Genomic DNA, 26,503 nt, shown 5'->3' on the forward strand with positions numbered 1-26,503 from the left:
ATATATTTGATCCCCCTTACCTTCATCTCCCACCCCCCACCCCCTACCCTCTGGTAACCACTAAACTATTGTCTGTGTCTATGAGTTTTTGTTTCTCATTTGTTTGTCTTGTTCTTTTGTTGTTTTTGGTTTATATACCACATATCAGTGAAATCATACTGATTCTCTGCTTTTTCTGTCTGACTTATTTCGCTTAGCATTATACTCTCAAGATCCATCCATGTTGTCACAAATGTTCCTATATCATCTTTTCTTACCGCCGAATAGTATTCCATTGTGTATATATACCACAACTTCTTTATCCATTCATCTATCGAAGGACATTTTGGTTGTTTCCATGTCTTGGCCACCGTAAACAAAGCTGCAATGAACATTGGAGCACACGTGTCTTTATATATAAATGTTTTCAGATTTTTTTGGTAGATACCCAGGAGAGGGATTGCTGGGTCATATGGTAATTCTATTCGTAAATTTTTGAGGAACCTCCACACTGCCTTCCATAACGGCTGCACCAGTCTGCATTCCCACTAACAGTGCATGAGGGTTCCAACACTTGTTACTATTTGTCTTGTTGATGATAGCCATTCTGACTAGGGTGAGGTGATACCTCATTGTGGTTTTTATTTGCATTTCTCTCATGCTTAGTGATGTTGAGCATTTTTTCATATGTCTATTTGCCATTTGCATGTCCTCTTTGGAGAAATGTCTCTTCAGGTCGTCTGCCCATTTTTCAATTGGGTTGTTTGTTTTTTTGTTGTTGAGTTTCATGAGTTCCTTGTGTATTTTGGATATTACCCCTTATCGGAGGCACTGTTTGCAAAAATCTTCCCCATTCAGTTGGTTGCCTCTTTATTTTGTCGATGGTTTCTTTTGCTCTGCAGAAGCTTTTAAGTTTCATATAGTCCCATTCATTCATTTTAGCTTTTACTTCCCTTACCTTTGGAGTCAAATTCATAAAATGCTCTTTGAACCCAAGGTCCATGAGTTTAGTACCTATGTTGTCTTCTATGCAGTTTATTGTGTCAAGTCTTATGCTTAAGTCTTTGATCCATTTTGAATTAATTTTGGTACATGGTGACAGTCCAGTTTCATTCTTTTGCACGTGGCTATCCAATTCTCCCAGCACCATTTATTGAAGAGGCTGTCTTTTCTCCATTGTGTGTTTTTTGCTTCTTTGTCAAAAATTATCTGTCCATATTTATGTGGTTTTATTTCTGGGTTCTCAGTTCTATTCCATTGGTCTATGTGTCTGTTTTTCTGCCAATACCATGCTGTTTTGATTATTGTAGCCCTGTAGTACAAGCTAAAGTCAGGGAGTGTGATACCTCCAGTATTGTTCTTTTTTCTTAAGATTGCTTTGGCTATTTGGGGTCTTTTGTGGTTCCAAACAAATCTGATGATTTTTTTTGTTCTATTTCTTTAAAAATTGCCATTGGGATTTTGATGGGGATTGCATTAAATCTGTATATTGCTTTGGGTTATATGGCCATTTTAATTATGTTGATTCTGGATTCCAATAGATGAGCACGGAATGTCTTTCCATTTCTTTGTGTCTTCTTCAATTTCTTTTTAAAATGTCTTACAGTTTTCAGCATATAGGTCCTCCACATCCTTGGTTAAGTTTATTCCTAGGTATTTTATTCTTTTGGTTGCAATTGCAAAAGGAATTGTTTTTTGTATTTCTTTTTCTGAGATTTCATTGTTAGTATATAGGAATGCAATGGACTTTTGTACGTTGATTTTGTAGCCGGCAACTGTACTGTATTCGTTGATTGTTTCTAATAGCTTTATGGTGGAGTCTTTAGGATTTTCTATATATATCATCGTGTCATCTGCAAGGAGTGACAATTTACCTTCTTCATTCCCAATTTGGATGCCTTTTATTTCTTTCTCTTGCCTGATTGCTCTGGGAAGGACTTCCAACACTATGTTGAAAAGCAGAGGTGATAGGGAACAGCCCAGTCATGTTCCTGAACGTAGAGCAAAGGGCTTCAGTTTTTCACCATTAATTATGAGACTAGCTGAGGGATTGTCATAAATGGCCTTTATTATGTTCAGGTATTTTCCTTCTATACCTATTTTATTAAGTGTTTTAATAATAAAAGGATGTTGTGTCTTGTCAAATGCTTTTTCTACATCAATTGATATAATCATATGATTTTTGTCCTTTATTTTGTTTATGTGATGTATCTCGTTGATGGATTTGCGGATGTTGAACCATCCTTTTGCCCCGGGGATGAACCCCACTTGGTCGTGATGAATGACCTTTTTAATGCATTGTTGTATTCGATTTGCTAGAATTTTGTTTAGGATTTTTGCATCTGTATTCATCAGAGATATTGGTCTGTAGTTTTCTTTTTTTGTGTTGTCCTTACCAGGTTTCGGTATCAAGGTAATGTTGGCCTTATAAAATGAGTTAGGGATTACTGTCTCTTCTTCAATTTTTTGGAAGAGTTTGAGCAGGATTGGTATTAGATCCTCCTTGAAGGTTTGGTGGAATTCACTATTGAAGCCATCTGGTCTAGGACTTTTGCTTTTGGGAGGGTGTTGGATGACTGATTCAATTTCGTTACTGCTGATCAGTCTGTTTAGATTTTCCAGTTCTTCATGGTTCAGCCTTGGAAGGCTATATGTTTCTAAGAACTTGTCCATTTCTTCTAGGTTATTGAATTTGGTGCATGTAGTCCTTCATAGTATTCTTGGATGATCCTTTGTATTTCTGTGGCGTCCGTGATAACTTCCCCTTTTTCATTTCTGATTTTGTTATTAGTGTCTTCTCTCTTTTTTTCTTAGTGAGTCTAGCCAAGGGTTTGTCAATTTTGTCAATCTTTTGAAAGAACCAGCTCTTTGTCACATTAATTTTTTCTGTTGTCTTTTTGTTCTTTATTTCATTTAATTCTGCTCTGATTTTTATGATTTCCTTTCTTCTGCTGACCTTGGGTTTCATTTGTTCTTCTTTTTCTAGTTCTTTAAGGTGTAACATGATGTTACGTATTTGGGATTTTTCTTGTTTCTTGAGATAGGCCTGTAATGATATAAATTTCCCTCTTAAAACTGCTTTTGCTTCATCCCCAAAATTTTGGTAGGATGTATTTTCGTTGTCATTTGTTTCTATGTGTCTTTTGATCTCTCCTGTTATTTCTTCTTTGACCTAGTGGTTCTTTAAAAGTATGTTGTTTAATCTCCATGTATTTGTGTTTTTTCCTGCTTTCTTTTTGCAGTTGATATCCAATTTCAAACCCTGTGATCAGAGAATATGCTTGGTATGATTTCAATCTTCTTAAATTTGCTGAGGCTGATTTTATGTCGCAATATATGGTCTATCCTTGAGAATGTTCCATGAACACTAGAAAAAAATGTATTGTCTGATGTTTTAGGATGAAGTGCTCTATATATGTCAATTATGTCGATTTCATCTAATGTGTCATTTAGAGCTGCTATTTCGTTATTTATTTTCTGTTTGGGTGATCTATCCATAGCTGTCAATGACATATTTAAGTCGCGTAGTATAATTGTGTTTTGGTCAATGTCTCCCTTTAGTTCTGTTAGTAGTTGCTTGGTATATTTCGTTGCTCCCTGATTGGGGGCATAAATATTGATGACTGTTATGTCTTCTTGTCGTATAGTCCCCTTTACCATTACGAAGTGTCCATCTTTGTCTCTTGTTATTTTTTTCACCCTGAAGTCTGTTTCATCTGATATCATTATGGCTGCACGTGATTTTCTCTGGGTACCATTTGCTTGGAGTGTCAATTTCCACCCTTTCTCTTTTAGTCTATGCTTGTCCTTGTAGCTGAGGTGTGTCTCTTGGAGATAGCATATGATTGGGTTTAGTTTTTTGATGCAATCTGCTACTCTGTGCCTTTTTATTGGTGAGTTCAGTTCATTTACATTTAGGGTGATTATCGATATGTGAGGATTTCCTGTCATTCTAGCTTTAATTTTCTGGTAAGGCTGTGTCTCCAGTGTTTCTTTGTCTTTTTGTTGTTGTCTACTATTTCTGTGTGGTGGTATTCTATGATGTTTCCCTCTGTTTCTTCTTTTATTACATTATATATTTCAGTGCTGGATTTTTTTTGAATGGTTACCCTTAAGTTTATATAAAAGAAAGTTTGATATTTAGAGTATTCCATTTTCTTCAGCACCCTTACTTTCTCCATTGCCATATGCCGGTTCAGGCCTTTACTCTCCCCCTTTTTATGTTTCGGTTGCCACAAATAGTCCCTGTTGATGGTGGTCGAATAGCCTCCTTTAGTATTTCTTGTAGTGCAGGTCGTCTATTAGAAAATTCCCTCAGCTTCTGTATGTCTGGAAAGGTCTTCATTTCTCCTTCATATCTAAAGGATATCTTTGCTGGATATATCATTCTCGGCTCATAATTTCTCTCTTTCAATAGTTTGAATATTTGGTTCCACTCGTTCCTGGTTTGTAGAGTTTCTGCTGAAAAATCTGATGATAATCTAATAGGCTTTCCTTTGTAGGTTACCGTCTTTTTCCTGGCTGCCTTGAGGATTCTTTCTTTATCGTTGATTTTAGACAGCTTCAATACAATGTGCCTTGGAGAAGGCCTGTTGGGATTGAGGTAATTAGGTGTTCTATTTGCTTCTTGGATTCGAGGATCCAGTTCTGTCCACAAGTTTGAGAAGTTCTCATTGACAATTTGTTTGAATATATTCTCTGTTCCCTTCTCTCTCTCTTCTCCTTCTGCTGTGCCCATTATTCTTATATTGCTCTTTCTGATGGAGTCAGAAAGTTCTTGTAGAGTTCTTCATTTCTTTTACGTCTCAAGTCTCTTTCTTCTTCATGCGTGTCATTTCCATGTTTCTGTCTTCAGTGTCACTGATTCTTTCCTCCATCTGGTCAACTCTACTACCTAAGCTGGCTAATTCATTCGTAATTTCTTGTATTGACTTCTTAATCTCCAGAAATTCTATTTGGCTCTTTTTTACAATTTCAATCTCTTTCGTAAAATGCTCATGTTGTTCTTTGATTGTGTTTCTGAGTTCATTAAACTGCCTTTCAGTGTTTTCTTGCATCTCGTTGAGTTTTTTCAGAAGTGCAATCTTGAATTCTCTGTCATTTAAGTCACATATTTCCATATCTTTAACTTGATTTTCTGGAGACTTCTCACTTTTTTTTCTGAGCTGTCTCGTTGCCTTGGTTATTCATGGCAATTACTGATTTATTATTTCTCTTCCTAGACATCTACAGGAGTGGCTTCTGCAACAGGTTTATAGGAAGAGGTCTTTCTTTTGTTTTCTAGTACTTGGTGGTAGAATGTTCTATTTTCTCTCCGACTGCAGCCTTTTTTTTCTCTCACACATGGTAGTGCTATGTTTTCTCTGCACTGTTCCAGCTTCTCACACAATTGGGGGATTCCCTGGGAGACGGGCTTTTCCTCTGTTAATAGTTCGCCTGGGTTACAGGGCACAGTGTCCGTGTGGGTATGTGGAGAGCTTTTGAAGTTCCAAAGCTCTTCCTGCACCAGATTCAGAGCCAGTGTGTTTCAGCAGTTCTGTTTACTCCTGCAGGGATCCGCCCAGATAGGTGGGGTCAGGGGCGGGGTGAGTTGTGAGTGGTGGCCCAGAGCAATGGCGGCAATCACCACCACAGCGGGTCCTGCTTCCGCAGTTCCCTCCCCTTTGCTGGAACTAGTTGGGATGCAGATCTGTTTCTGAGGTCTACAGTTCTCAGAACTGCAAATATTCTGTTCTTTTGATCTGACACTGCTACTGTTCCGCTTATACCACCAGGCAGGTGGGGGCGGGGTGAGCTCTGAGGGTAGGGAGGAGGCGGCTAGTCTCAGTGCCTAAGGCTTCCATTCTCTGCTTGGCAGTGAGGGCTTAAACCACCGTTTTCAGCCTTCTTCCCTCAGTCTTTGCTCCGAGGTCTCTGCCCTGAGCGTTGGGTTCAGCCATGTTATGTGCTGTCCCCTCAGCCCTGTGGGCCACAAACGGAGCCCTAGCAGTCGGAGTTCTTCCCTCTCCCACAGCTGCGGTAGTTCCGGGACTCAGCGAGCTCGAAGCACTGAGCTAGGTCTGCGTCCTGCACCCGCGTGGTTCTGTCTCCGCACTTCTCCCTTCCCTCCTCCCCCACTCGTGCGATTCGCCCACCTTTAGGTGAATTCAGTTGTGGGCCTCTTTGTCTTGCCTGTCTTTTCTGCAGGGAGTCCTTTGTGGAGTTATAGTTGTTCGAGTAATTGTAAATTCTAGGGGTGATTTTCAGAGGCTCACCTCACGCCGCCATTTTGATGATGTCCGTATATGTCATTTCTTGAAGAACCTCCATACTGTTTTCCATAGTGGCTGCACCAATTTGCAATCCCACCAACAGTGCACGAGGGCTCCGTTTTTTTCCACATCTTCACCAACACTTCTTTGTTGATTTGTTGATGATAGCCATTCTGACTGGTGTGAAGTGATATCTCACTGTGGTTTTAACTTGCATTTCTCTGATGATTAGTGACATTGAGCATCTTTTTTTGTTAAACATATGAATAAATCTTTATTTAGTTATTTATTTATTTTTTGAAGATCTTATTGGGGAAGGGGAACAGGACTTTATTGGGGAATAGTGTGTACTTTCCAGGACTTTTTTCCACGTCAAGTTGTTATCCTTTCAATCTTAGTTGTGGAGAGTGCCGTTCAGCTTCAAGTTGTTGTCCTTTCAGTCTTAGTTGTGGAGGGTACCATTCAGGTTTAAGTTGCTGTCCCTTCAGTCTTATCTGTGGAGGGCGCAGCTCAGCTCCAGGTCCTGTTGCCGTTGCTAATTGGAGGGGGCGTAGCCCACCATCCCTTGCTGGAGTCATACTGGCAACTTTGTGGTTGAGAGCCCGTGCTCCAACTAACTGAGCCATCTGGGAGCTCAGCGGCAGCTCAGCTGAAGGTGCCGTGTTCAATCTTAGTTGCAGGGGGCAGAGCCCACCATCCCTGCGGGACTCGAGGAATTGAACCAGCAACCCTGTGTTTGAGAGCCCGCTGACCCATGTGGGAATTGAACCGGCAGCCCTCGGAGTTAGGAGCATGGAGTTCTAACCACCTGAGCCAGCAGGCCGGCCCCGATATTGAGCATCTTTTAATATGTGTGTTGGCCATCTGTATGTGCTTTTCAGAGAAATGTCTGTTCAGGTCCTCTACTCATTTTTTAATCAGATTGTTAGATTTTTTGATGTTAAGTTGCCTGAGTTCTTTATAAATTTTGGATATTAACCCCTTATTGGATGTGTCATTGGCAAATATTTCCTGCAATTCGTTAGGTTGTCTTTTCATTTTGTTGATGGTATTCTTTGCTGTGCAAAAACTTTTTAGTTTGATGTGGTCCCATTTGTTTTTTTGTTTTGTTTTGTTTTGTTTCCCTTGCCCGAGGAGATCAGAAAATATATTACTAAGAGCAACGTCAGAGAGTTTACTTCCTCCTTTGTTTACCTACAGGAGTTTCATGGTTTCAGGTCTTACGTTGAAGTCTTTATTCCATTTTGAGTTTATTCTTGAAAATGGAGTAAGAAGGTCCAGTTTCATTTTTTGGCATGTATCTGTGCAGTTTTCCCAGCACCATTTATTGAATAGACCATCTTTACTCCATTGTATATTCTTGCCTCCTTTGTCATATTGTTTTTCCCCGAAATTAAGACCTAGCTGGACAATCAGCTCTAATGTGTCTTTTGGAGCAAAAATTATTATAAGACCCGATCTTATATTATAGTAAAATAAGACCAGGTCTTATTTTAATTTTTGTTCTAAAAGACGCATTAGAGCTGATTGTCCGGCTAGGTCTTATTTTGGGGGAAACACGGTAGATTACATGACCATATAGGTGTGGGTTTATTTCTGGGCTCTCTATTTGTTCTATAGATCTGTGTCTGTTTTTATGTCAGTACCATGCTGTTTGGATTGCTATAACCGTGTAGTAAAGTTTGATATCAGGTATTGCGATACCTCCAACTTTGTTCTTCTTAAGATTGCTGTGTCTATTGGTGTCTTTTGTGGTTCCACATAAATTTTGGGATTATTTGTGCTAGTTCTGTGAAAACTGACATTGGTATTTTAAGAGGGATTACGTTGAATCTATAGATTGGTTTGGGTAGTATGGACATTTTAACAATGTTAATTCATTGTATCACCATGAGCATGCTATATTCTTCTATTTATTTTATCTTCTTTAATTTTTTTCTTCAGTGCCTTATAATTTTCCAAGTAAAAGTCTTTGTCCCCTTTGGTTACATTTATTCCAAGGTATTTTTTTTTATGCAGTTGTAAATGGGATTGTTTTCTTAATTTCTCTTTCTGATAGTTCATTATTGATGTATAGAAATGCAATTGGTTTCTGAATATTTTGTATCCTACTACTTTACTTAATTCATTAATCAGTTCTAATAGTTTTTTGGTGGAATCTTTGGGATTCTCTATATAGTATCATGTCATCTGCAGATAATTGCAGCTTTACTTAAGGAAGTTCACTTCTTATTTTGCTGAGAGTTTTTTTTTTTATGAATGGGTGTTGCACTCTGTCCAGTGTTTTTATTCCATCAATGAATATGGTCGTATGTTTTTTTTTTCTATAGACTGTTAATATGGTAGATTACATTGATTGATTTTCAAATATCAAACCAGACTTGAAATCACAGGATAGACTTTATTGGATTATGGTGTATTATTATTTTTATATGTTACAGGACTTAATTTACTAGTAGTATTTCACTGAGGATTTTTGTGTCTATGTTCATGAGAGGTATTGGTTTGTAATTTTCTTGTACTCTGTCTTTAATTTTGGTATCAGCGTAATGCTGGCCTCAAAGAATGCATTGGAAACTGTTCCTTTCTCTCCTGTTTTCTGGAAGAGATTATGTAGAATTAGTGTGTGTGTGTGTGTGTGTGTGTGTGTGTGTTTAAATGTTAGTAGGATTTGTGAGCAAAATCACCTGGGTCTAGAGATTTCTTTTTCAGGTTTCCCTGTGGATTTTCTTTAGTAGATATAGGATTATTCAGGTTATGTATTTCATCTTGAGTGAATTTTGATAGTTTATGTCATTGAAGGAACTGGTCCATTTCAGCTAACTTGTAGAATTTATGGGCCCAGAGTTATCTTAGTATTCCCCTATTATCCCTTTAATGTCTATGAGGTCTTTAGTGATATCTTCTTTTTCATTCTTGATATTAGTAATTTGTGTCTTTTTTTTTCCTTTGTCATTCTTGCTGGATTTTATCATTTTAATTAATTTTTTCAAAGAACCGGGTTTTCATTTCATTTAAAATTTGTTAAGATTTGTTTTATTACCCAAGGTTAAATCTGTCTTGAAAATTTTGCACTGTCAACTTGGGAAGAATGTGTGTTCTATAAATTTCAGTTATATCAAGTTGATTGATGGTGACATTCTGTAACCTTGCTGATTTTGTGTCTACTTGTTTTATCAGTTACTGAAAGATGTGTTGCACTCTCCAAGTATAATTAGGGATTTGTCTATTTCCCCTTTAAGTTCCATAAGTTTTTGCTTCATATAGATGGAAGCTTTGCTGTTAGGTGCATCCATATTTAAGATTGTTGTTTTGAGCTTGGCCCCATCCCCTCACCCTGGGCAGCTGGGCTCTGTGTCTGCAGACTTCTTGCCACCCCTCATGCCTAGGTCATGCCCAGTGTGGGTGCATTGGCCTGGGCCCTGGGAGCACCCAGGTGTGTGGTGGGTGAGGAGCTCGGCTGGGTCAGCACCAGGCAGCGGAGCTGCGGGGTGGTAGTATTAACAGAAGTTTCTTACCCTAGAAACCTCTCTACCTGAATTGGTAGTTTGAGTGATGAAGAGGTGGCTGACAGTGCCAAAACATTTCTCCTGGACCTTGCCAGGGGAATGAAAGACTCCATCTGGGGAATTTGTACCATCTCAAAACTAGATGCTCGAATTCAGCGAAAGAGAGAGCAGCATCGAAGAAGGGCAAGTAGTGTCCTAGTGCAGAGGAGAGCCCAGAGGATAGAGAGGAAGCAAGAGAGTGAGCCAGATTTTGTTAGTAGAGTTTTCCAGTGCTGTGCTTGGAATGGTGGAGTATTCTGGTTCAGTCTCCTCTTGTTTTATGGATTGTTTATTCCTGTGCTTCAGTCAGTAACTGCCTAAATTATTGGTGATCTGTCACTACATGGAGAGGTTTGGTTGTGGCTAGAATTCTTCCTCACATCAGTTTTCATTGCTCTTTGGGTGCTCTCCCTGTTTGTGCTTAGCAAAGTTGTGAGTGACATTTGGTTTCAATATATTGCTGATCTGGCATTCGAGGTATCAGGGAGGAAGCCTCACCCATTGCCTAGTGTCAGCAAAATCATTGCTGACATGTTCTTCAGCCTTCTGCTGCAGGCTCTTCCTCGTCTGGGGATGTTTGTGAATCTCTTTTCCATCCATCTTGTTGGTCCGCTGGTGAGTCTCCTGCATATGTCCCTTCTCTACTCACTATACTGCTTTGAATATCGTTGGTTTAATAAAGGAATTGAAATGCACCAATGGTTGACAGAGAGGAATTGGCCTTACTACTTCGGATTTGGTTTGCCTTTGGCTCTCCTCACAGCAATGCAGTCCTCATACATTATCAGTGGTTGCCTCCTCTCTATCCTCTTTTCTTTATTCATTATTAGCGCCAATGAAGCAAAGACCCCTGGCAAAGCATCCCTTTTCCAGTTGCTCCTCTTCTCCTTGTGGTCTTCTTAAGCAACAGACTCTTCCACAAGACAATCTACCTACAGTCAGCCCCAAGTAGCTCAACCTCTGCAGAGAAGTTCCCTTCACTGAACCTGTCTCCTGCCAAACTGAAGGCTGCTGCAGGCCACTGAGTCACCTGCCACCCAGAGGGGATGAATGGGATTGGAAGGAAGCTGAGCAGCTCTTTCATTGTCACCTCTCCCACCAGGGCAGGCATGACCCACGCTGCCAAGGGTCCTCTGTATAGTCCCTTCACTCTGAGGAACTGACCAGTTTGTCTCCGGTGAACATAAGGCACAATCTCCCTGACACTAATGTGTGGATTTTTAATACCCGTGAGTCTGAAAGGACCACATGTCTTTCTGCAGCTCTTTTCCAGCATTTACCAGCCCCTGTGTCTGGACTGATTTGAATACTTTTTCTCCCTGTGCCATTTACCCTCGTACCTCCCCTTCCTGCCTTCCACCACCCTTAGATGAATGGATTTTGCAATTCTAGCTGTTGTATTTTGTGGCCCTATTGTTTTTGTTGTTTTTCTGTTTTCATATATTGGATGTGGGAGGTAAAGGAGTATCTCAGTTGCTTCTGGTCACTCCTTTTACAGCCATCACTGTTTTGTTTCTCATAACTCAGGTTAGATTTTGGTCTCTTGCTCCACTGCAGAAAACAAGCCTGAAAGAGATGGAACAGGAGGAAAGACCTCACAGCCAGATCTGCTGGATTTTGAGGAGTCATTTTTCTTCTCCTTGAAGGAGGAAAAAAAAAGCTTTTTCCACTGTTATATTTAAAGTTTCCCAACTACAGGGAGGTACCAATTTTGGATAACTGCCACTGCAACACAGAATACTCAGAGAACCTAAACTTTTAAACTCTGGAGGTCTGAAATTTACTGTCGGCCACTGTTGATTCTGTCTGTTGTTTCTAAAGAATATTGCGTGCTGCAAATAGGATCTGAAGGGGAAAACTTATTAAACCCATTAAATCTGGAAAAAAAAAGATTATGTCTTCTTGTTGATTGTACTCTCTTGTCATTATATTATATCACTTTTTATCCCTGGTAATTTTCCTTGGTCGGAAGTTACCTTGTCTGATAATACAGCCAAATCCAGCTTTAATTAGCATTGGTATGGTATATCTTTTAATATCCTTTTTATTTTTAACCTACCTGTATGATTACATTTAAAGTGAGTTTTTTTGTAGACAGCATTTAGTTGAGTCTTTTGGTTTTAAAATAATTCCTTATTGATAATCTTTATCTTTTAATTGGTATTTTAGACCATTTACATTTAATGTAATTAATGATATGTTCAAATGAAGGCTTACCATTTTCTTTTTTCTTTTTTTTCTTGGTTATCTCTGCCTTTTGTTCCTCTGTTTTTCATTCCCTGCCTTCATTTGGATTGTTTGATTAAGTTTTAGTGTTCCATTGTAATTTATCAATTGAGTTCTTTTTCTTCTTATATAACACCAATTTTTAAAGAGACTCTCCTTTCCCCCATTCAGTGGTCATGGCACTCTTGTCAAAAATCAGTTGACTATTAGATGTATGGGTTTATTTCTGGACACTCAGTTCTATTCCATTGCTCTATATATTTATCCTTATGTCGGTACTACGTTGCGTGGATTACTGTAGCTTTATAGTAAGTTTTTAAATTGGGAAGTGTGAATCCTCCAACTCTGTCTTTTTCAAGATTGTTTTGGCTATTTGGGTCTCTTGCAATTTGAATTTTGGAATCAACTTTTCTATTTATGCAAAAATGGCCATTTGTATATTGATAGGAATTGCATCAAATCTGTAGAATACTTCGGATAGTATTGCCATCTTAACAATATTAAGACATGCAATTTATGAACATGGAATTTTTTTGCATTTATTTAGGTCTTTGATTTCATTCAGCAATGTTTTGTAGTTTTCAGTATACAAGTCTTACACTTCCTTAGTTAATTTTATTCTGACCTACTTCATTCTTTTTGATGCTGTTGTAAGTGGAATTGTTTTCTTTTCTTTTTTTTTTTAATTTATTGGGGTGACAATTGTTAGTAAAATTACATAGATTTCAGTTGTGCAATTCTGTATCACATCATCTATAAATTACATTGTGTGTTCACCACCCAGAGTCAGTTCTCCTTCCATCACCATATATTTGATCCCCCTTACCCTCATCTCCCACCCCCCAACCCCCTTATCCTCTGGTAACCACTAAATTACGTTCCCCAGATTAATTTTCAAACCCCGTGGCCATCTTGTGGTTACTGATTGTTTTCTAATCCCCTCACCTTCCCCCTTACTGGAATTGTTTTCTTAATTTACTTTAGAGATTGTTCATTGCTAGTGTATAGAAACACACTGATTTTTATATGTTGATCTCTGAGAGTTCCTTTTGACATAGATTTATAGTTATTGTTTTATGCATTGGAATTTTAAATCATATAGGAAACAAAAAGGAGTTAGAAACTGCAAATACGGCAATACTGGCTTTTATAGTTACCTCTGTAGCTACTTTTACTGGTGTTTTTTATTTTTTCGTACAGCTTTAAGTTATTCTCTAATGTCCTTTCATTTCAGCCTGGACTCTCTTTAGCATTTTTTTAAATTAGATTTATTGGGGGTGACATTGATCAATAAAATTATATAGGTTTCAAGTGTATAATTCTATAATACATCATCTGTATATAGCATTCTGTTTTCACCACCCAAAGTCAAATCTCCTGTACCGTATACTTGACACCCTTTACCTTTTTCTACCTACCCCTCCCCACTTTCCCTCTGGTAACCCCTGCACTATTGTCTGTGTCTCTGAATTTTGTTTCTTTGTTTCTCTTTTTCATTTGTTGCTTTCAGTTTTATATCCTACGTATGAGTGAAATCATATGGTTCTCGACTTTTTCCATCTGACTTATTTCGCTTAGTGTGATATTCTCAAGATCCATCCATGTTGTCGCAAATGGCAGTATTTCTTCTTTTCTTATGGCCGAGTAATACTCCATTGTATATACGTCCCACATCTTCTTTATCTAATCATTTATTGAAGAACACTTCGGTTGTTACCATGTCTTGGCTACTCTGAGTAATGCTGCAATGAACATAGGGATACATATATCTTTATAAAAAAATGTTTTCAAGTTTTTCCGGTAGATACCTAGAAGAGGGATTGCTGGGTCAAATGGTAGCTCTATTCTTAATTTATTGAGGAGCCTCCATATTGTTTTCATAGTGGCTATGTCAATTTGCATCCACACCAGCAGTGTATGAGGGTTCCTCTTTTTCCATAACCTCTCCAGGAATTGTTATTACCCAAAGCAATACACAAATGTTATGCAATCCCTGTCAAAATCCCAATGGCATTTTTTAAACAAATGGAACAAAAAAAATCATCAGATTTGTATGGAACCATAAAAGACCCCAAATACCTAAAGCTATCCTGAGAAAAAAGAACAAGGTCGGAGGTATCACACTACACTACAAAGCAACAATAATCAAAACAGCATGGTATTGGCAGAAAAACAGACATACAGACCAGTGGAACAGAATTGAGACCCAGAAATAAACCCAAATATATATGGGCAAATAATTTTCAACAAAGGAGCCAAAAATATACAATGGAGAAAAGAAAGCTCTTCAATAAATGATGCTGGGAAAAATTGGAGAGCCACATGCAAAAGAATGAACCTAGATTAATATTTGTCACCATATATAAAAGTTAACTCAAAATGGATCAAAGACTTAAATATAAGACCTGAAACAATAAAATGCATAGAAGAAAACATGTAGGTAATAAATTTATGGACCTTGGTCTTAGAGAGGATTTTGTGAATTTGACCTCAAAGTCAAGGGAAGTAAAAGCAAAAATAAATTAATGGGACTATGTCAAACTATAAACCTTCTGCGCAGCAAAAGAAACCATCAACAAAACAGAGGCAACAAACAAAATTGGAAAAGATATTTGCAAACAATACTTCCGATAAGGGGCTAATAATCCAAAATATATAAAGGATACGCATAACTCAACAACAGAAAAACAAAAAATCCAACTTAAAAATGGGCAGAGGACCTGAACAGACACTTCTGCCAATAAGACATGTGAAGTCGGTTAATTAAGTTCGCGAACTCATCCTAGAAAAAGTGCTACATACCTCATTGCTGAATATCACTGCAGTCACCTTCCAAGTAATCCCCTTAGGAAGCTATGCACCGACGCCAGCGCCTAGTCCACCCTTCAAAGCAATTTTGGAACTCTTTTTCTGGAGTGGCCATCAGAGCTGTCGTCATATTACCCTTGATGTCCTGAATGTCATCAAAATGTCTTCCTTTCAATATTTCCTTTATCTTCGGGTAAAGAAAAAAGTCACTGGGGACCAGATCAGGTGAGTAGGGAGGATGTTGCAATACAGTTAGTTACTTGTTTACTGGCTAAAATCTCCCCCACAGAGAGTGTCGTGTGAGCTGGTGCATTGTCGTGATGCAAGAGCCATGAATTGTTGGTGAAAAGTTCAGGTCATCTTAACTTTTTCATGCAGCCTTTGCAGTACTTCCAAATAGTAAACTTGGTTAACTGTTTGTCCAGTTGGTACAAATTCATAATGAATAATTTCTTTGATAATCAAAAAAAGGTTAGCAACATCATTGCAACAAGCTCATGAGTGTAATTGTCTGACCTCGTATAAGTGGCCAACAGATACAAGAAAAGATGCTCAACTTCACTAGCTATTAGTGAAATGCAAATCAAAACCAAAATGAGATACCACCTCACACCTGTTAAAATGGCTATTATCAACAAGGCAAATAATAAACATTTCTTAAAAGTCAGGTTTACTAATGACGAACTCCACCAGCCTTTGTTTATTTGAGAATGTCTTAATTGCCTTCATTTTTGAAGGATGCTTTTACCAGCTATATTATTCTTTGTTAACAGTATTTTTCTTTCAGCTCTTTAAATATAGCACCCCACTACCTTGTGGCCTCCTTTGTTTCTGATAAACTGTTGTTAATCTTTTTTTAATGAAACTTTATTGGGGTGACAATGGTTAGTAAAGTTACATAGGTTTCAAGGGTACAATTCTGTAATGCATCATCTATATATCACATTGTGTCAGTTCTCCATCCATCTTTAATCTTACTGTGGATCCTTTGTAGATGACAAATTGCTTCTGTCTTGCTGCTTTCAAGATTCTCTCCTTTTCCCTGTAGATTGACAGTTTGAGTATAATGTGTCTCAGTGTGGATCTCTGAGTTTATCCTACTTGGAATTTGTTGATGTTCTTGGATGTACATTTTTATGTATTTCATAAAATTTGGAAATTTTTTGACCATTATATCTTCATATATAGTCTTTCTGCCTCTCTCTCTCTCTCTCTCTCTCTCTCTCTCTCTCTCTCTCTCTCTCTCTCTCTCTCTCTCTCTCTCTCTCCCCTCCCCATATGGAACTCCCATATGAATATGTTGATAGGCTTGATAGTGTCCCACCAGGTCCCTTTGTCTCTGTTCATTTTTTTAAAATTCTTTCTGTTCATCAGACTGGATAATTTCTTTCTTTTTTTTTAAAGTTTCTTGGGGTGACAATTGTTAGTAAAGTTACATAGAGTTCAGGTGTACAATTCTGTATTGCATCATCTGTAAATTCCATTGTGTGTTCACCACCCAGACAGACTGGATAATTTCAGTTGAACTTTCTTCCCTTCATTGATTCTTCTGCTTGCTCAAAATCTACTTTGAACCCCTCTAGTGAATTTTTTATTCAAGCTATTATACTTTTCCACCTCAAAATTTCTTTTTAGTTCCTTTTTATATTTTCTGTTTCTTGATAGAAAATTGATGTTCAATTTTCTGTTGAGACATGGTTCTCTTTGATCGTATTTAAGACAGCTGATTTATAGTCTTTGTATAAAAAGTTCAATCAGTGACTGCCTCACAGTTTTATCAATTTCTTTTTTTCCTGTAAATAAGACTTTTCTGTTTCTTTTCTTACCTCATAATTTTTTGTTGAACTCTGGACATTTTGAATAGTATAATGTGGTATCTCTAGAAGTTATGTTTTCCTTCCTTCCCAGCGTTTGCTGTTGTTTATTGTGAGCTATAGTTATCTATTTATTTAGTGACTTTGCAAACAATTGTTTTCAAAGACTGTATAACTTGATATTTCCTGACAGAGATTTCCTTAAATAACTAAATTAAGCACCCTTTTTCTTTTTCTTTTTTTTTTTCATAATTAAAGTTTCCTGGGGTGACAATTGTTAGTAAAGTTACATACAATTCATCTGTACAATTCTGTAATACATCATCTATATATCACATTGTGTGTTCACCACCCAGAGTCAGTTCTCTTTCCATCACCATATATTTGATCTCCTTTACCCTCATCTACCACCCCCTCCCCCTTTACCTCTGGTAGCCACTAAACTATTGTCTGTGTCTATGAGTTTTCGTTTCTTCATTTGTTTGTCTTGCTGTTTTCAGTTTTATATCCCACATACTGTGTTTCCCCGAAAATAAGAGCTAGCCAGACAATCAGCTCTAATGCGTGTTTTGGAGCAAAAATTAATATAAGACCCGGGTCTTATAAGAACGGGTCTCATGTAGTATAATATATAATATAATATAATACCCAGTCTTATTTTACTATAATATAAGACCAGGTCTTATATAATATAACGTAAGACCCAGTCTCATATTAATATCTGCTCCAAAAGACGCATTAGAGCTGATTGTCTGCCTAGCTCTTATTTTCGGGGAAACACATTATCCGTGAAATCATATGGTTCTCGACTTTTTCTTCTGACTTATTTCACTCAATGTAATCTCAAGAACCATCCATGTTGTCGCAAATGGTACTATTTCATCTTTTCTTATGGCAGAATAGTATTCCAGTGTGTATATATACCACAACTTCTTTATCCATTCATCTATCGAAGGACACTTTGGTAGTTTCCTTGTCTTGGCGACCATAAATAAAGCTGCAGTGAACATTGGAGCACGTATATCTTTATGGATAAATGTTTTCAGATTTTTTTGGGTAGATACCCAGGAGAAGGGCTGCTAAGTCATATGGTAATTCTACTCTTAATTTTTTGAGGAACCTCCACACTGCCTTCCATAGCGGCTGCACCAGTCTGCATTCCCACCCACAGTGTATGAGGGTTCCTTTTTCTCCACAGCCTCTCCAACACTTGTTACTATTTGTCGTGTTGATGATAGCCATTCTGACTGGGGTGAGGTGATATCTCATTGTGGTTTTTATTTGCATTTCTCTGATGATTAGTGATGTTGAGCATTTTTTCATATGTCTATTGACCATTTGTATGTCTTCTTTGGAGAAATGTCTTTTCAGGTTCTCTGCCCATTTTTTAATTGGATTGTTTTTCTGTTGTTGCCGAGTTGTGTGAGTTTCCTATACATTTTGGATATTAGCCCCTTATCGGAGGTGTTGTTTGCAAAAATCTTCTCCCGTTCGGTTGGTTGCCTCTTGATTTTGTTGATAGTTTCTTTCGCTGTGCAGAGCTTTTTAGTTTGATATAGTCCCATTCATTTATTTTAGCTTTTACTTCCCTTGCTTTTGGGTTCAAGTTCATAAAATGCTCTTTGAACCCAAGGTCCATAAATTTAGTACCTATGTTTTCTTTATGCATTTTATTGTTTCAGGTTTTATCTTTAGGTCTTTGATCCATTTTGAGTAAATTTTGGTAAACAGTGACAGATACCAGTCTAGTTTCATTCTTTGCACATTTATTGAAGAGACTGTCTTTTCCCCATTGTATGTTTTTGGTTTATATATTGAAAATTATCTGTCCATATTTATGAGGGTTTATTTCTGGGTTGTCAGTTCTATTCCATTGGTCTGTGTGTCTGTTTTTCTGCCAATACCATACAGTTTTGATTATTGTTGCCCTGTAGTACAAGCTGAAGTCAGGGAGTGTGATACCTCCAGCCTTGTTCTTTATACTTAGGATTGCTTTGGCTATTGGGGGTCTTTTGTGGTTCCAAACAAATCTGATGATTTTTTGTTCTATTTCTTTAAAAAATGCCATTGGGATTTTGATGGGGGTTGCATTAAATCTGGATATTGCTTTGGGTAATATGGCCATTTTAACTATGTTGATTCTTCCAATCCACGAACATGGAATGTCTTTCCATTTCTTTGTGTCTTCTTCAATTTCCTTTAAAAATGTCTTATAGTTTTCAGTATATAAGTCTTTCACATCCTTGGTTAAGTGTCTTCCTAGATATTTTATTCTTTTGGTTGCAATTGCAAAAGGAATGGATTTTTGTATTTCTTTTTTTTGAGATTTCATTGTTAGTATATAGGAATGCAATGGACTTTTGTTCATTGATTTTATAGTCGGCAACTTTATTATATTCGTTTATTGTTTCTAATAGCTTTTTGGTGGAGACTTTAGGGTTTTCTATGTATAGCATCATGTCATCTGCAAAAAGTGGCAACTTAACTTCTTCATTCCCAACATGCATGCCTTTTATTTCTTTTGACTGATTGCTCTGGCTAGGACTTCCAATACTGTGCTGAAAAGCAGAGGTGAGAGGGGTCAGCCCTGTTGTGTTCCTGACCTTAGAGCAAAGGGCTTCAGTTTTTCACGACTAATTTTGATAGTTGCTGAGGGTTTGTCATATATGGCTTTTATTTGGATGAGTTATTTTCCCACTATACCCATTTTATTAAGTGTTTTAATCATAAATGGATATCGTATCTTGTGAAATGCTTTTTCTGCATCTATTGATATACTCATATGATTTCTGTCCTTTTATTTTGCTTATGTGGTGTATCACATTGATTGATTTACATATGTTGAACCATCCTTGTGCCCCGGGGATGAACCCCACTTGATCGTGATGAACAATCTTTTTAATGCATTGTTACATTCGATTTGCTAGAATTTTGTTTAGGATTTTTGCATCTGTATTCATTAGGGATATTGGTCTATAGTTCTCTTTTTTTGTGTTGTCCTTACCAGATTTTCGTATCAGGGTAATGTTGTCCTCATAAAATGAGTTAGGGAGTACTGTCTCTTCTTCCAGTTTTTTGGAACAGTTTGAGTAGGACAGGTATTAGATCCTCTTTGAATGTTTGGTAGAATTCTCTAGTGAAACCATCTTGTCCTGAACTTTTGCTTTTGGGAAGGTTTCGGATGACTGATTCAATTGTCTTACTGGAGATCGGTCTATTTAGATTTTCCAGTTCTTCATGATTCAGCCTAAGAAGGCTGTATGTTTCTAAGAATGTGCCCGTTTCTTCTAGGTTATTGAATTTGGTGGCATATAATCCTTTATAGGATTCTTGGATGATGCTTTCTATTTCCGTGGCATCCGTGGTAACTTCCCCTCTTTCATTTCTGATTTTGCTTATTTGTGTCTTTTCTGTTTTCATCTTAGTGAGTCTAGCCAAGGGTTTGTCAATTTTACTAATCTTTTCAAAGAATCAACTCCTTGTTGCATTGATTTCTTTTCTATTGTCTCTATTTTGTTCTCTGTTTCATTTAGTTCTGCTCTGATTTTTATTATTGCCTTCCTTCTGCTGTTTTTTTATTTCATTTGTTCTTCTTTTTCTAGTTCTTTAAGGTGTAACGTGAGGTTATTTATCTGGGATTTTTCTTGTTTCTTGAGAATAGGCCTGTAATGATATAAATTCCCCTCTTAAAACTGCTTTCACTGCAATCCAGAAATTTTGGTAGGATGTATTTTCATTGTCATTTGTTTCTGTGTATCTTTTGATCTCTCCTGTTATTTCTTCTTTGACCCAGTTGTCCTTTAGAAGTATGTTGTTGAATCTCCACATATTTGTGGTATTTCCTGCTTTCTTTTTGCAGTTGATATCCAGTTTCAAAGCCTTGTGATCAGAAAATATGCTTGGTATGGTTTCAGTCTTCTTAAATTTGCTGAGGCTAGTTTTATGTCCTTATATATGGTCTATCCTTGAGAATGTTCCATGTACACTAGGGAAAAAAAAGTATAGTCTGATGTTCTAGGATGAAGTGCTCTATAAATGTCAATTATGTCCATTTCATCTAATGTGTCATTTAGGGCTGCTATTTCTTATTTTCTGTTTGGATCTATCCATAGCTGTCAATGATGTATTTAGGTCCCCCAGTATAATTGTGTTTTGGTCAGTTTCTCCCTTTAGTTCTGTTAGTAGTTGCTTTGTATATTTTGGTGCTCCCTGATTGGGGGCATAAATGTTGATGACTGTTATTTCTTCTTGTTGTATAGTCTTATTTATCATTATGAAATGTCCATCTTTGTCTCATTACCTTTTTTATCCTGATGTCTGTTTCATCTGATATCAGTATGACTACACCTCTTTTTCTGGATACTATGTTTGGAGTGTCAATTTCCACCCTTTCAGTTTGAATCTATATTTGTTCTTATAGCTGAGATGTGTCTCTTTGAGGCAGCATGTGGTTGGGTTTCATTTTTTGATCCAGTCTGCTGCTCTGTGCCTGTTTATTGGTGAATTCAGTCCATTTATATTTAGGGTGATTATTGATGCATGAGAATTTCCTATCATTCTATCTCTGGTTTTCTGGTACGATGGTGTCTCCCTTGTTTCTTTGCCTTTGTGTTGCTGTCTGTTATTCCAGTGTGGTGGTACTCTATGATTTTCCCCTCTATTTCTTTTTTTATTATGTTATGTATTTTAGTACTGGATTGTTTTTGAGTGGTTACCATTAAGTTTATGTAAAAGACAGTTTCATATTTAGAGTATTCCATTTTCTTCAGCATGCTTCCTTTCTCCATTCCCTTGTGCCGGTAGACCTTTACTCTCTCCCCTTTTATGTTTTTGTTGTCAGAAATGATCTGTATTTATGCTGTGAGTTGATTTCTGCGCTGCAGTAGCAAGTTGTCTTTTTCCTCTTTTTTTAAGTGTTTTTTTTTCCCTTCTTTACTCTGTATGTTATGTTTAAGTGTATAGTGTCCTATTTAGTGTAGGTGTTGCCATTTCGTGCTTCTGTCTGTTCGTAATACTACTCATGGTTTTGTATTCTTTTGCTTTTTTGTTTCAGGTCGAATAGTCTCCTTCAGTATTTATTGTAGTACATGTCGTGTGTTAGAAAATTCCTTCATCTTCTGTATGTCTGGAAGGGTCTTTATTCTTCATTCATATCTAAAGGGTATCTTTCCTGGATATATTATTCTTGGCTCATAATTTCTCTTTCAGTAGTTTGAATATTTGATTCCACTCCCTCCCCTTTTGTAGAGTTTCTGCTGAAAAATCTCATGATAATCTAATGGGCTTTCCTTTGTAGGTTACCATCTTCTTTTCCCTGGCTGCCTTGAGGATTCTTTCTTTGTCGTTCATTTTTGACAGCTTCAATACAATGTGCCTTGGAGAAGGCCTGTTGGGGTTGAGGTAATTAGGTGTTCTGTTTGCTTCCTGGATTCGAGGATCCAGTTCTTTCGACAAGTTTGGGAAGTTCTCGTCGACTATTTGAATATACTCTCTATTCCCTTCTCCCTTTCTTCTCCTTCTGGTATGCCTACTGCTTATATTGCCCTTTCTGATGGAGTCAGAAATTTCTTGTAGAGTTCTTTCCTTTCTTTTAAGTCTCAAGTCTCTCTCTTCTTCCACCTGTGTCATTTCCAGATTTCTATCTTTGATGTCACTGATTCTTTCCTCCATCTGGTCAACTCTACTACCTAAGCTGGTTATTTCATTCTTCGTTTATTTTATTGAGTACTTAATCTCCCAAAATTCTATTTGGTTCTTTTTAAAAATTTCAGTCTCTTTGGTAATATGTTCATTTTGTTCTTTGATTGTATTTCTGAGTTCATTAAACTGCCTTTCTGTGTTTTCTTGCATCTCGTTGAGTTTTTTCAGAACTGCAATCTTGAATTCTCTGTCATTTAAGTCACATATTTCCATATCTTTCAGTTCTTTTTCTGGAGACGTTTCATTTTCTTTCTGTGCTGCCTTATTACCTTTGTTATTCGTGGCAATTAGTGAAGTATTATTTTTCTTCCTAGGCATCTACAGGAGTGAGTTCTGCAACAGGTTGATAGGAAGAGGTGTTTGTTTTGCTTTCCAGGAGGTGTTGGTAGAATGGTTTATTTTCTCTACGACTCAGCCTTTTGTTCTCTCTCATGCTGTCGTGTTATATTTTCTGTGCACTGTTCCGGCTTCTCACACAATGGGGGGATTCCCTGGAAGGTGAGCTTCTCTGTGAACACTTCGCCTGGGTCACAGGGCACCGCCTCCGTGGGGGGATGTGGAGAGTTTCTGAAGTTCCAAAGTTCTTCCTGCACCAGATTCAGAGCCCATGTGTTTCAGCAGCTCTGTTTACTATTGCAGGGATCTGAAAGGGGTAGGGTGGGTTGTAAGAGGTGTCCCAGAGCAATGGCGGTGACCACCAGCACAGCCAGTCCTGCACCAAAGGATCCCTCCCGTTCGCCAGAACTAATTGGGCTGTGAGTCTGTGTCTGCGGTCCACAGTTCTCAGAACAGCAAATATTCTGTTCTTTTGATCTGACACTGCTACTGTTCCGCTTCTAGTAGCACTGGGCGGGTTGGGGTGGGGTAGACTCTGACAGGGTGGGGATGGGGCGGCTAGGCTCCCTGTACCTTCTGATCTCTTCTTGGCACTGAGGCTTAAACCACCATTTTCACTCTGTCATGAGCGTTGAGTTCTGCCATGTTATATGCTGATCCCTCAGGTGGGACAAGCAGCCTTCTTCTTTGTTAAGCATCCCCCTTGTTGTAAGTTTTTAATCGGATTTCAAAGTCCTAAAAAAATTGATTCTTACAGTTTTTGCCAGCTTAATGGTTGCTTTAGTGGAGGGACAGATTCTTGGTGCTCCCATCTCCACCATTTTGGGGGCCATCACTCCTTCCACCCTTATATTTTTAATACGCATATTTTAACTTGTATTTTGTTTAGACATCTAGAGTTAATTATTATCTACATCTTTTCCCCCCTCTTGAAAAAGATATGAACCGTAGAATGGAATTCCTTTTGCACGTTACTTTACACCTATTACATCTCAATCCTCACAACTTTGCAAGGCAGGTCCTATCTATTATTTCAATTTTATGGATGAAGGTAGTGAGACTTAGAGAAGTTCTCTTAGGCTACAAAGCTAGTGGGTCACTTCAGGATTTCTAAGTAATTGTCTGGTCCTGAGACTCAAGGCCTTTCTACCATATCACACTTCTTTCCTTGAAGTGAATAACCTTCCAGATGCAACAAAATAACATTGACATCCAATCAGGTTTCTCAAACAACTCTGTTACCAGTAGTCATTTCCTTCTAGGGACAATCAATGACCCTTCTTAAAACAATTCTTTAATAAATCAGGAGGCAGGAGGAAGCCCTGAAAAATGGACTAATTTTCCTACAAAGAGGCCCTCTGGTAGGACATGGGAGACTGGATTCCTCTAATGAAGTAGAATTCTAGAGAAATATGAAGCTGGTCATTAGGAGAAATTTTTCAGTCTCACTTTGCTTCTCTTGTAGTTTGACCTCATCAGTCAGACCTTTCTAGACCATCTTTACATTAAATCCTATAGGTGTTGCATGTGGATTATAAGGAGAGTGTGGTAAAACTGGATGTTTGTGTGTATTTGTATAGTACGAGGTATGATCAAAAAATACGGTGAATGTTTACATTAAAAAAATTTGTTACAGGGACGGCCAGATGGCTCAGTTGGTTAGAGCGTGAGCTCTGGGCAACGGGGTTACCAGTTTGATTCCTGCATGGGCCAGTGAGCTTTGCCCTCCACAACTAGATTGAAGACAATAACTTGAGCTCCTGATGGGCAGCCAGATGGCTCAGTTGGTTATAGTGTGTTATCTTAACAAAAAAGTTGACGGTTTGACTCCCACATGGGATGTTGGGCTGCACTGCCCGCAACTAGATTGAGGGCGGCGACTGGACTTGGAGCTTGGTCACGCCCTCCACAACTAAGACTGAAGGACAACAACTTGACTTGGAGCTGATGGATCCTGGGAAAAACACAGTGTTCTCCAATAAAGTCCTGGAGATACTCACTGTTCCCCTTCCCCAATAAAATCTTTTAAAAAAGTTTTTATTATACTTAAAGACACATTGCCATTAATTCCCCTCAAAATACTCCTCCTCACTTTGAACATACTTAACCATTGTTCTTGCCAGTTTCTGAAGTAGTTCTGGAGATCCTTTTTTTGTGTCTTTCGTTGTGCTGTTGTGGCTACCTTAATATCATGAATGGATTAAAAATGTTTTCCTTTCATGCTCATTTTGACTTTGGGGAAGAGCCAGGAGTCGCACGGTGCCTGACCCGGTGAATAAGTTCAATGAGGACACGCCGTAATGTTTTCATTTGACAGAAATTGCCATACCAGAAGCAATGTGTGACATGGAGAGTGTCATGACGGAGAATGAAATAAAGACAGTCATGAAAGAGGACTTCTAGAACTGCTTCAGAAAGTGGCAAGAATGATGGGATAAGTGTGTTCGAAGTGAGGGGGAGTATTTTGAAGGGGATTAATGGCAATGTGTCTTTTACTGTAATAAATTTTTAAAAATTTAAACAGTCATCGTATTTTTCTGTCACACCTCATATGAGATACTTGTATATGTGTGTTTTGTCATTCAGAACATTCAGTTCCAGTAATCTTGTTCCTAATTCAGCCCAGGTAGTCTTTTTCTTACATTTTTGTGAATGAAGTGTGTACCATTTTTTTTCCATTAATTAAGCAAACACTGAGTACCTACTCTGTATTATGTTTGGCTCCCTTAGTTTGAAATCAAACAATACATATTTCTGCTCTTCTGGTAAATTAGGGGTGACAGATTTACTAATCATCTCTTAAGTATTATATAACAACTCCAGTAAAGGTATGCGGAGGATACTATGGGGAGTTGAGGAGGCATCTGAATCAGATTACGAGAACGAGGGAAGACTTCTTTAGGAAGTGAATCTAGAGCTGAAATTTGCAGGGTGAGTAAAGTAACTCATGAAGTTGTTCACTAAATGGATGCTGGGTGAATGAATCAGAATTAGGTGATGCTTGGAGAACAACATTTGCAGCAAGGGTACAAAGGTAGAAAGGCATGAAAAGTACGTGGCATATTCAGGGAATCCTGCAGTTGAGTATGGGTTAAGTAAAAGGGGCTACTTATAGGGGAGTAGGAGGACTTGAGGTAGGTATTGTTCTGTTTTCCCTCTTCCGGATGAGATCTCAGTTGACTTTGCTTTTCTCTCTGCAGTTTACCCTTCCCTGGAGTCTGACGATGATGACCCTGCTTTGAAATCTCGACCCAAGAAAAAGAAGAATTCAGATGATGCTCCATGGAGTCCTAAAGGTGATTTAGTATTCTGTCCTTAAACTCTGTGGGGGTAGTTGGCGGAAAATAGGCTGGGGGTAGGTGAGATATTTAATATAGGAAGATATGATTCAATTGTTCATTTGTTTATTCAGCAAACATTTGTTGACTGTCTGCTGTGTTAGGTGCTACAGTGAAAACGATCAGTGAGACACAGAGTTTATGTATTCAGTTCAGCAAAGCCAGAAGTAATGTAGTATGTTCCTTCTGATATTTTATGGCTAGAGATGAAAAGAGGAAGACCTTGAACAGATTCTAGCAAGCAGTCTAAGGCTTCTGAGAACATTCTGCTACCATCTTCCTACCCTTTGGTAATATTAATGTCAAAGAAGGGAAATTCTTCTGAGTGTTGAGCTGTACAAGGCCCAAGACTCCTTAGACTGTCACCTGTACTGGCTGAGAGGCCATCTCTGAGAAAGGAAGAAAGAATGATCATTTGAGTTGAACATGTAATTTAAAGGATAATAAAATAACTCATCTCATTGGCTTGGCTTTTCACATTAGAGGGTGTGTTCGTTAGCTTT

General features: G+C 38.0%; 2 protein-coding genes across 4 annotated transcripts in view; both read left to right on the forward strand.

Annotated features, from left to right (window-relative positions):
• PHF8 (PHD finger protein 8) overlaps positions 1 to 26,503 on the forward strand; it is a 124,841-nt gene that overhangs the window by 72,180 nt on the left and 26,158 nt on the right. For all 3 annotated transcript variants that reach the window (XM_033113100.1, XM_033113109.1, XM_033113117.1), the window contains one exon: positions 25,863 to 25,958. In XM_033113100.1, the coding sequence (XP_032968991.1) occupies positions 25,863 to 25,958 (96 nt within the window). The remainder of the gene's footprint in view (positions 1 to 25,862; positions 25,959 to 26,503) is intronic.
• Positions 9,623 to 10,803, forward strand: LOC117024699 (etoposide-induced protein 2.4 homolog). The gene is given in 3 exon segments (XM_033110144.1): positions 9,623 to 9,666; positions 9,778 to 10,661; positions 10,664 to 10,803. Coding segments are annotated over 3 exon segments (1,068 nt in total).

The sequence above is a fragment of the Rhinolophus ferrumequinum genome, chromosome X (genome assembly GCF_004115265.2).
Source record: "Rhinolophus ferrumequinum isolate MPI-CBG mRhiFer1 chromosome X, mRhiFer1_v1.p, whole genome shotgun sequence".
NCBI lineage: Eukaryota > Metazoa > Chordata > Mammalia > Chiroptera > Rhinolophidae > Rhinolophus > Rhinolophus ferrumequinum.